The sequence below is a fragment of the Nematostella vectensis genome, chromosome 12 (assembly GCF_932526225.1).
Source record: "Nematostella vectensis chromosome 12, jaNemVect1.1, whole genome shotgun sequence".
Taxonomy (NCBI): domain Eukaryota; kingdom Metazoa; phylum Cnidaria; class Anthozoa; order Actiniaria; family Edwardsiidae; genus Nematostella; species Nematostella vectensis.
In genome coordinates, this window is record NC_064045.1 from 10,480,169 (window position 1) to 10,491,678 (window position 11,510).

General features: G+C 42.7%; 1 protein-coding gene across 3 annotated transcripts; it reads right to left on the bottom strand.

Annotated features, from left to right (window-relative positions):
• Positions 1–1,648: 1,648 nt before the first annotated feature.
• On the bottom strand, positions 1,649–11,491 carry LOC5501800 (4-coumarate--CoA ligase 1). Of its 3 annotated transcripts, none has more exons than XM_001623010.3 (7): positions 11,141–11,491; positions 8,764–9,438; positions 7,604–7,778; positions 6,195–6,301; positions 4,599–4,680; positions 4,381–4,526; positions 1,649–2,846 (listed from the first exon to the last, which is right to left on the bottom strand). In XM_001623010.3, exons 1-7 carry the CDS (start codon positions 11,384–11,386, stop codon positions 2,568–2,570), a joined length of 1,710 nt encoding a protein of 569 aa, XP_001623060.2. In that variant the 5' UTR covers positions 11,387–11,491; the 3' UTR covers positions 1,649–2,567. The 3 variants fall into 3 exon arrangements, with proteins under 3 accessions (XP_001623060.2, XP_032226001.2, XP_032225999.2); XM_032370110.2 differs by having other exon boundaries at positions 8,764–9,434; positions 11,141–11,272; XM_032370108.2 differs by lacking the exon at positions 1,649–2,846 and adding an exon at positions 3,454–4,030.
• Between the last annotated feature and the right edge of the window lie 19 nt (positions 11,492–11,510).

The following is an 11,510-nucleotide window of genomic DNA, read 5'->3' on the forward strand; positions in this document are numbered from 1 at the left end:
TCGTACCAGAACAATGAATACAATGCACCAAAAACTGGAAATCGACTCTGCCAAATTTCCAGTTTTTGGTGTATTCTGTTCATTATTTGCGTATTGATAATTGTTACGTGCTCTGTTCATTGTTTGGGTGTTGGTGATTGTGACGCGCTCTGTTCTTTGTTTCCATGTTGATGATTGTGACGCAGTCTGTTCATTGTTTGCGTGATGATAATTGTTACACGCTCTGTTCTATGTTTCCATGTTGATGATTGTTACGCACTTCGTTCTTTGTTTCCATGTTATTGATTGTTTCGCGCTCTGTTCTTTATTATGTGTTCTATGTTTCCATATTGATGATTGTGACGCACTCTGTTCATTGTTTACGTGTTGATGATTATAACGCTCTCTATTTTTGTTTGCATGTTGATGATTGTTACGCATTCTGTTCCTTGTTTCCGTGTTAATGATTGTTACGCACTCAGTTCTTTGTTTACGTGTTGATGATTGTTACGCTCTCTGTTCTTTGTTTGCGTGTATATGATTGTTACGCGCTCTGTTCCTTGTTTCCGTGTTGATTATTGTTACGTGCTCTGTTCTTTTTTTTCGTGTTGATTATCGTTACGCGCTCTGTTCATTTTTAACGTGTTGATGATTGTTATGCGCTCCGTTCTTTGCTTGCGGTTGATTTTTGTTACGCTCTGTTCTTTGTTTCCGTGTTGATGATTGTGACGCGCTCTGTTCTATGTTTGCGTGTTGATTATCGTTACGCGCTCATTTTTTGTTTGCGTGTTGATGATTGTTACGCACTCTGTTCTTTTGTTTCCATGTTGATGATTGTTACGTGCCCTGTTCTTTGCTTGCGTGTTGGTAATTGTTACGTGCTCTATTCTTTGTTTCCGTGTTGATGATTGTTACGCTCTGTTCCTTGTTTCCATGTTGATGATTGTTACGCGCACTGATCTTTATTTGCGTGTGGATTATCGTTACACAATCTGTTCATTGTTTGCGTGTTGATAATTGTTACGTGCTCTGTTCATTGTTCAGGAAGACTTGTGCAAAAGCCTGATAGGCTTGTTGAGCCTTGTTAAGAACAGTTAACTATTATAACTGAGCCATAGCCTTGTTACTTGTATTTCCTTTTATTTCATAGTGACATTGGAACTTGTTATTTGAGGGGGGAGATGTTATAATAGAGAGCTTAAGCAAGTCAACACGAACGGCATCAAAAACGGCGCGCGCGCTCACGAATTGCTGAAAAACGGCGTTGACGTCCGTGACAGGAAATCTCGAACGGCATTTTCCCAATTTTTTACGTTCTACGCGCGCGGTCACGGACGTCAACGCCGTTTTTCAGCAATTCGTGAGCGCGCGCGCCGTCTTTGATGCCGTTCGTGTTGACTTGCTTAAGCTCTCTAATATTAGTTTGTTACTACCCTTCCCCCCCTTAGGAGCCCATCGTACCGCGGGCTCACGCGTTGTCGTTGAACAGTCACATGGAGTTTCGCATGGAGTTTGTGTCAGAGAATTAAGAGATTGAATGTGTTGAATTGGCCGACAACCGTCTTATAACAGGGTGGTTGCGAACATAGTCCATTTGCCGAATACTTTAAACACATTTGGGGATTTGGGGTAATAACAAAGTCGATAGCCCAACAAATCGATGTCAACAGAAGGGGATAGATACTTTTAAACAATTTTAAAATCAGCTTTTTATACAGATATTTGCTTTGTAACATGTTAAAAGTTTTAGAATCGATAGGAGAATCTAAGTACACGGACATGTCTAAATGCTGGGTTTGATTTCGGCATCCAATCCAAAAATAAATGAGAATTTCTAGCTAACTAGTGCATGGCGCTTGAGGACAATTACAAGAATTCAACTAGCAGCTGTTTTTTGCTTAAAAGTACGATCCCTAGGATTCCTAGCGGGCAGCGCCTGTTATTTAATTAATTTTCCAAGAATTCTTAGCTAGCCAGCGCCTGTTGCTGTAGTGCCATTCTAGGAATTCCTAGCTTACGACTGCCTGTTGCTTGGGTGCGTTCCTAGGAATTCCTAGCTTACGACTACCTGTTGCTTGGATGCGATTCTAGGAATTCCTAGTTTACGACTGCCTGTTGCTTGAGTGCTATTCTTGGAATTCCTAGCTTACGACTGCCTGTTGCTTGGGTGCGTTTCTAGGAATTCCTAGCTTACGACTACCTGTTGCTTGGGTGCGGTTCTAGGAATTCCTAGCTAACGACTGCCTGTTGCCTGAGTGCGATTCTAGGAATTCCTAGCTTACGACTACCTGTTGCTTGAGTGCGATTCTAGGAATTCCTAGCTTACGACTGCCTGTTGCTTGAGGGCGATACTAGAAATTCCTAGCTTACGACTGCCTATTGCTTGAGTACGATTCTAGGAATTCCTAGCTTGCGACTGCCTGTTGCTTGAGTGCGATTCTAGGAATGCCTAGATTAAGACTGCATGTTGCTTGAGTGAGATTTTAGGAAATCTTAGCTAGCAAGCGTCCGTTTTTTGATTACAGAATTCTTAGAGCTAGCCATCAGCTCTATCAGCGCATGTTGCTTGAGTGTTATTCCATGAATTCCTAACTAGCAAGGGCCTGTTCCTTAAGCACTCTTCTAAGAATCTTGCCGCTAGCGGTCTTGGGAATGGTATCCACGATCTCCACCCCTCCCCTCAGTCTTTTCTCAGGGGCGGCGTGCTCCATCACGAAATCCAAGATCTCTTTTTCCGAGATCTCCGCCTTGGCGACCACAAAGGCCTTCGGGAGTTCACCGGCTTCTTCATCCGGGATACCGATGACAGCGGCATCAGAGATATGGGGGTGTGAGACGAGCAGGGCTTCGAGCTCCGCAGGGGGGACCTGACGGGGAAAATGATGTGTTGAGTGCCTATGTGTAGGCGGCGGTAGAGGCAAAAAAGAAACGCCAAAAATATAGAATCACAAATGTACATATAATTCGAAACTTGATTAAACCTATTTACAAACAAACATAAACTACAGTCGAAGCTCTCTGAGCGACCGCTCTCCTAAGCGACCAGCTCCGATAACGACAACGATCACGAATCACCGATTGAATTGTCAAACAAACTCTGTAATTCTAAGCTCTCGTAAGCGACCAACTTATCGGTGCGACCAGCTCCGTTAACGACCACAATTTCAAACCACCAACTGAGATTTTCTTTTATTTTTAAGCTCTCGTAAGCGACCACAATGATTTTTGGCTTTACATCAGTCAACACCTGATAAACATCATATCCAATGCATGCTGAAATCACATATAAAGCGGAAATGTTGTAATGTTTCACAAAAGCTGCCTTTCCAGTAGGCAACTTTTAAAGAATTTCATAATTACAATTTTCTAACTTCAATTTTAACCATGGGATTGACATTTCTTTGTCTCCAGAAAATGTATAAATGCAAGGAATCTCTAGTCCATTGCCAGCTCCACGATTTATCCTTTTTCCAGTACAATAGTCATCCACTTGTTTGTTGCACGCTTTAGAAATCGGCTAACAAAAGACGCCATGTGATCGTCGTAGACGCAGAAGATATTCTCATGACGAAAAGCTTAAGTCGTCGATATAAACGAGCATAACGAGCAACTTTGCGTAGAATTAATTGCTATTTTAATAGCAAGTGAGTTGTTTTATTTAAACAATAAAACAACTCACTCTCATGCTAAGTCAAATACCTAGCTTTGAAATAAAGAAATAAACCAAAATATTACAGGGTTGTTATTATCATGATAACTTTTAGATTCCATTTTAATTAAGCTCCCGTAAGCGACCAACACCTATTGTTCAAGTTTTTGGCGCCCAGTGGTCGCTTTTGAGAGCAAGCTCTCCTAAGAGACCAGCTCCGTTAACGACCACAATTATCAGTGAGAGCTTCAACTATAATATACAATGTCGACAGAAACTCTAAACCAAAACCTCAATCCTAGATTCCTTATAACAAGACCAAACTCTGTCAACTCTCAATCAAAATCTCCCGAGGAACTCAACTCATTGCCCTAGCTTTTAGCTCGTGGATCCTGATAATACCTGTCAATCAAATAACAACCAATGAGTCAGATATAGGGTTAAATATCCCCGTTCAATTTCTGTATGATACACTAAAAGTCAACTATGATCAGACAGTGTTACACATGGTCCGGAGGCCATGAAACCCTATGCAACATGAGACATTCCTTTCAGCATGAATTTGTGTGACTATCCAATCAGAACAACTCAGTTATTTAAAATATCAAAAGCGATGGCGCAGAACTTTGAAAATTCAAAATACTATAGCATTGCCATGCAAGCTGGATCAACAGACGTTTTAAAGACCCCTCCTGCCACAAAAGTCATTCCGATCCCGCCCTTGTACGAGCCACAGGGTTTTCGCGACAGACCTGGTGTCCTTTGTATTTGATAAGTTCCTTGAGTCGGTCTGTGATGTAGAAATACTCGTCGTCGTCATAGTAGCCAATATCCCCTGTGTGAAGCCATCCTTCATTCGTGAACGTGTTCGCCGTCTGCTCGGGTTTGTTTAGATAACCTGCAAGTCACAGAGATGAGAATACATTACACTGTTTTCGCGAGGGTTTTTATATTTCTTTCTAAAACCTACCACTTGTGACCATAGGTCCTCGAATACAGATCTCCCCTTCCTGGTTTGGACCCAGCGCCTCTCCCGTCTTTAAGTCAGTGATCTGAGAGAACAAGGATCAGACGATCAGAGATGATCACACTAAAAAGATCAGACGATTAGAGGTGATCACACTACAAGGATCAGAGATGATCGCACTATAAAGACCAGACGATTAGAGGTGATCACACTTCAAGGATCAGACGACCAAAGGTGATCACACTACAAGGATCAGAAATTATTGCACTATAAAGATCAGACGATTAGAGGTGATCACACTAAAAGGATCAGAGATGATCGCACTATAAAGATCAGACGATTAGAGGTGATCACACTTCAAGGATCAGGCGACCAAAGGTGATCACACTACAAGGATCAAAGATGATCGCACTATAAAGATCAGACGATAAGAGGTGATCGCACTATCAAAAAAAGACGATTAGGGGTGATCACACTTCAAGGATCAGACGACCAAAAGTGATCACACTACAAGGATCAGAGATGATCGCACTATAAAGATCAGACGATTAGAGGTGATCACACTACAAGGATCAGAGATGATCGCACTATAAAGATCAGACGATTAGAGGTGATCACACTAAAAGGATCAGAGATGATCGCACTATAAAGATCAGACGATTAGAGGTGATCACACTTCAAGGATCAGACGACCAAAGGTGATCACACTAAAAGGATCAGAGATGATCGCACTATAAACATCAAACGATTAGAGATGATCGCACTATAAAGATCAGACGATTAGAGATGATCGCACTATAAAGATCAGACGATTAGAGATGATCGCACTATAAAGATCAGACGATTAGAGGTGATCACACTACAAGGATCAGAGATGATCGCACTATAAAGATCAGACGATTAGAGATGATCGCACTATAAAGATCAGACGATTAGAGATGATCGCACTATAAAGATCAGACGATTAGAGATGATCGCACTATAAAGATCAGACGATTAGAGGTGATCACACTACAAGGATCAGAGATGATCGCACTACCCTTTTCATGCAAGCCAGCAAGGTTGCATTGTAGGTTTTTTTAAATAATCAGATAAAATGGTAATACGGGTGACTATATCCCAAATATTAAGCTCTACCTTGCCTTGCCACTAGGTTACACACCTCTGTAACAAACCCGACGGAAATTTTTGCCCAACCCGACGAGCTTTTAGCCTCCCGGGCATCCATTGAAATTTCTAAATCAACTCGAACAGTTTCTTTCTTACCCGACGGGAAGTTGAGTGACCGGCGTTAAATAAAAATTTAGCTGACCCGGTGAAAAGTTTGAGCCCGGTGAGTTTCCAAAGAAACTCGACGAAAATCTAGGTTTCGCTGGGTCTGTGACAGAGGGATGCCTTGCCACTAGTAACTAATGATTCCATATACTAGGCTCTGCCTTGCCTTGCCACTAATAGATAATTGTTCCATATATTAGCCTTTACCTTGCCTTGCCACTAGTAAATAATGATTTCATATACTAGGCTTTACCTTGCCTTGTCATTAATAAATAATGACTCCATGCTAAGCCTCACCTTGCCAGATTTCATTTAGTCTTTTACCTTGCCTTCTAGGTTTGGAAGCAACACCCCAACAGACCCGTCCTTGGCCTTACTGGGGTCAACAGGGGTGATGATCGCCCCAGCTGTGCACTCGGTCAGACCGTAACCTGCGCACAATTCAATTTAGTTCAATTATTTTATTTGGCACCTTTCATCTTTGATTCACGGGCATTGCTCCAAATACATTCATATTTTAGAGAAAAAAAATTAACAATTGGTTTTCAATTATATTCCTATTTATACTAAATTCTCTATCATCGTACTTTGTTGCGATGTAATTATATAATTCTCATTACAAAGCACTTTCCCTTATTTTTGTTGCTTCCCAAACAAATTGAGCTATTTTTTTTTTGGTTGCCCTCTCCTGTTTTGAACTAATCACCTTAAAAAAATGCTATGGCAGGAGGCATTGCTTTTAGATTCTGTTTTGTTGCTGATTGAAAAACCCTATACCTTTGTGCACTCAATTTATTATATGCCGGGCATTTTATCATAAAGAGTTCCTCTCGTCCTCGACTTCGAACAAGCATATTGGGCATATTCTTTGTTCAGGGGGAGTGTACGATTTTGTGTGACGTCCTGTTTCGATAGTATTTTGTGTGTTTGGTGTGAATTGGAAAATAAATTGAAAACCAATCTTTTTTTTTTCAATATGAATGTTTTGGAGCAACGCCCGTGAGTCAGAGATGAAAAGGTGCCAAATTAATTGAATTGAATTGGCCGCCATAAAAGGATATCATTTTTTGCTGAACATCCATTTCTAGTATGATATAATGATTCCGCATCCCCCTCGGTAAATCCTGGATTCGGGCCAGATCACAAGGTGAGCACTGTAGTTTTTTCTCCTATATAAATACTAACGAGTGGGGTGATTTTATAGGAAAAAAACATGTGGGCCACCACAAAATATTGTTCCGCTAGCTTGTTTTTTTTTCTTTTGTTTTGCAACCAATCCGATAATGTTTTCAAAATCTTTTTTTGATTAGATTTTTAATAAAACTGCAATGTCTGCAACGCACGACCTGTTCCTTACCCACCCACCCCCCCTTCACTTTTCTAATGGTCCGCCCCTTAGGGCCCACAGGCTCCAGTACTTACCCCCTCCCCCTTCACTTTTCTAATGGTTCGCCCCTTAGGGCCCACAGGCTCCAGTACTTACCCCCCCCCCCCCTTCACTTTTCTAATGGTCCGCCCCTTAGGGCCTACAGGCTCCAGTACTTACCCCCCCCCCCCCTTCACTTTTCTAATGGTCCGCCCCTTAGGGCCTACAGGCTCCAGTACTTACCCCCTCCCCCTTCACTTTTCTAATGGTTCGCCCCTTAGGGCCCACAGGCTCCAGTACTTACCCCCCCCCCCCCTTCACTTTTCTAATGGTTCGCCCCTTAGGGCCCACAGACTCCAGTACTTACCTTGCCTGACAATTTTGAGGGAGGGGATTCGTTCAGCCATGGTTCTCAGGACGCCTTTACCGACTGGAGCCGCGGCAGAGACCATGCTCTCGAGGGATGATAAGTCGTACTTGTCAACTAGAGGGTGCTTAGCAAGGAAAAGGGCAAGTGGAGGGACCATCGGGAAGTCAGTCACCTGTTGAAAACACATACCGTAAATGATCTAATGAACGCCCCCTATCTCAAGAACGCCTCCTATCAAATGAATGCCCCCCCCCATAAGCTTACAAGCTTAATTAACGCCCCTCTCCCTCTCTAAGAAACGCCTCCTCTATTAAACGCCCCCCCGGGTTAAAAACAAACTACATAAGAATTTCGGTAATATAATCAAACTTAATTAATCCGAGTTTGGCTTCTACTGAGTGAGACTTGCTTGAAGACAGGAAACGCTTGCTACGCAGGCTATAATTTAACGTGATCCTGACTGAGACTAGAGCCCCACTGCACTTGGGTTTGTTATATTGTTATAGTTAGTAAAGAACGCCCCTCTCTAATAAACGCCCCCTATCAATTGAACGCCCTCGATCATTAAAATTTAATAAACGCCCCGGGCGTTTATTCGATCATTTACGGCAAGAAGCTAATGTAGTGTCAAACATCATTCCCTTTGTTCCGCGTTCCGAGTCCCCATCCCATTCTAATGATGGATTGATGGTGGATGTTTGCTGGTGCGATAGTTGCTTTAAGGGGCGAATCCAGGAGTTTCAAAAAGGGGGGGGGGGGGGTGAAGCAAGGGTTTTAAGAAAGGGGGGATTCATTGTTCTTCCGTGGATTTCCTTATATTTTTTATATCTCAGTCATATATCTGGAAATAGAGGGGCGGAGCCGCTCGGGCCACTCCTAGATCCGGCCCTGGCTTTCCTTTTAACGCCGGAAAACACAGAAAAACCCTAGTAGAGTCTCTGTGGTTTCGCTGAAGTTTCGAGCCTAGTCCGTCTCCTGAGCAAAGCTGAAAGTTCCTTTTTTTTGCTACGGCAAAGGCTGATGCTCATAACGCCGGTGAAAACACCCTGTTTTCAGAGTCATAAAACATACAACCTCAATTATTGGCCCCTCAGATTTAACCATACCCAAACAGACCACCTATAGTTTTTCCACAGCTTGTCTGTAGTCTTTCTTACCTTATATTTCTCTATTGTCTTCAAAAGTTGCTCAGGCTCAAACCCCTGCAACAAGACGACCTTGGAGCCCAAATAGAAATGCATGCCTATGTTAATCACCAGTCCGAATGCGTGGAAAAGAGGCATTAAAGACAGGGTGACCAACTGCTTGTCGTGCTGCATGAAATTTTTGCTCCCTAGACATAACGCATTCGCTATGAGGTTGTAGTGTGATTGCATGACGCCTTTCGACAAGCCCGTAGTCCCGCTAGAGTACGGCAAACATGCTGTCTCTGTCGTGTCCGATGGACAATAGATTCCCGTTAACGCTGAACCATCATCCTCAAGCACATCCTTGAAGAATTCCTCCGACACGAAGACGTGCTCGACGTTAGCTTTCCTCGCCGCCTCTATAGCAGTGTGGTAGAGCTTCGAGTTTGTGATAATGTACTTAGCGTCGCAGTCTGTAACTTGGTAGGCTAACTCATCTGCTGAATACCCGGGATTTGCCGTGCTTACGACGCCTCCCATGGCCTGTGCCCCATATAGATACACAGCGTACTGCATGATGCTGGGCAAGTGAAGTAAGACCACGTCTTTGGGTGTGACCCCTGCGCGAAGCATAGCAGACCCGCATTTCTTGGTCAGGGTTATAAGATCTGTATACGTGAATGTCTCGCCCGTTGGACCGTCTACCTGAGGGGTGGAATAAATCAGCTAAAAGAGCTGACCACTACAGTGTTACAAGTCTACTCAGTTAACCTGTTAACGCCAAAAATAAACAAACTCGCACAGCACAAATCTTAGTCTCCAAGCAGCGCCGCTATGTTAAGCGTTTCACTTCTCTGTCAGGGCCGTAGTAGGGTGGGGCACTGGGGGCACGTGCACCCCCCACCCAATATTTTCAAAACTTATAAGAAAATGACCAGTAGGGGCGTGGCTGTGCCCCCCCCCCATTGTTTTCTAAATGTTTCTGTATCGTGCCTCCCCAATGATTTGGTGCCTTCAACGGCTGTCTGTGAAACGCCCGGCACCGCGGCGACTGTTTTGTAGTCTACACAAATTTTGGCTGCATATATAATCGTTTAACAGGTTAAGTTTGTAGTTGTCAAAAAATACATACACTATTACATTTTGTTGAGTAGGGGGGGGGCAATTTTGCAAAACCCTGGGCTCAAAAATTTCGCCCCCCTCTCAAACCCAAGCCCAAAAAATCGTGACCCCCCACCCCTAGACCGGACGCCCAAAAATTTGCAATCAGCTACGTTGACGTTGGTCCAATTAGCTAAGTGGCGCTTATGAATAACAATATTATCTGGCAAAGCCGATAAAGAAGAAAATTTTAATCTTTTAATGTCGGGATGTTGCAATCCTCCAGGACATTCAACACCTTCCTAAAATTGTCCAAGACATCAAGTAAAGCGAAAACTATAATGACAGTCTTTGGGTTTAAACACTCGCATAAGAACCTCACAACATTTCAGCAGCAATGCCTGACAAGTAATGTTTTTGAGGTCGGGCTGTCTAAATGGGGCTTTACGTTGTTATGGCAACAGCCATTGTCATAATTTGACTTTGCATACGGAACTTGTTAGTTAATTATCAATAAACTTTGTACAAATACTAGCTGTAGCATGCCACTGTAACTCATTTATAACCTGAAGAAGGCAGGTATTGGCCTGCCGAAATATCTTTCTAAAAAACATAAATCTGCGTTTGTTGTCGACCTTTTTCTTTTAAAGGTTTTACCAAGAAAAATCATGGGCACGGCCTGTATCTGTATCTTATTTTTAATATTTACCAGTTTATTTTAATAAGATCAACTCTGATCTTCACAAAAATACAGAATGAAACAAACATTTGATACATGCATTTGATGCATTTGATAATTATAGAACCGCATACTTATAAGCGCAGCCGAGCATGACGAGCTCACGAGAGAGAATTCGCGCATACGTCCCATCTGCGATTATTATGACACTTCAACTAAAATAAGTAATTTTTACTGAACAATAGGTTTCAAAAAAAGACATAACCAATACCCTGTGTCTTTCTTACAAGCAGCTTTTCTAGCTGACTCCAGCTTTTAATCTTCTAAGGCCAACATTCGAAACTTTGGTAAACATTTCATGCATATCAGCCTAATAAACCAGGGAAGTACTCTTATACCGTATATACATCAACTATTTCAAAAACACTGTCCATCAGTGCAAATGGTAGTCCTACTATTCGAAAATCCCATGGGTCTTGTTGTATTTTTTCTCAATGAGGAAAAACTTAATTGGTTTACTGTTCATCTCATCATTCAATACCTCAAGCAGCGGTCTTTTGAAGTGGGTGCTTTTATCACGATATCAATTAATCTTAAAACAAAAATAGTTATCTCTAATGTACTCACCAAGGCATCTTTCTCGCCATTCCTCTTACAACTGTCGAGTATAAACTGTACGTATGACTGGTTTTTCGGCACGTCTATAGCGGGGTAATTTGACCGAAGGATTCTATCGCCTGAGATAGTGTACGAGCGAATGATACTGGTGCAGGGTCGGGTGAGCTTGATTGATGTGTTAAATCGACTGGAGCCCAGGCGAATACTACGACAGAGTAGTTGTGAGGCTTGACAGGACAAGGCGAAGGGTGTCATGGTGAATTTGGGCTCTTCGACCCTGTGCTCACAATTTTAATCTAGAAACGTTACGTGACCCGAAGCCAAGAACGCCGCACGGGAGACCAGTACCACCTACAGCGACCCCCATCCCCCCCCCCCC

Coding starts and splice junctions, on each gene's coding strand:
- LOC5501800 (XM_001623010.3), bottom strand. CDS start 11,386: ATGACACCCTTCGCCTTGTCCTGTCAAGCCTCACAACTACTCTGTCGT. Junction 9,439..11,140: donor ATGGCGAGAAAGATGCCTTG/GTGAGTACATTA, acceptor TCCACCCCTCAG/GTAGACGGTCCAACGGGCGA. Junction 2,847..4,380: donor TCAAATACAAAGGACACCAG/GTCTGTCGCGAA, acceptor TTTCCCCGTCAG/GTCCCCCCTGCGGAGCTCGA.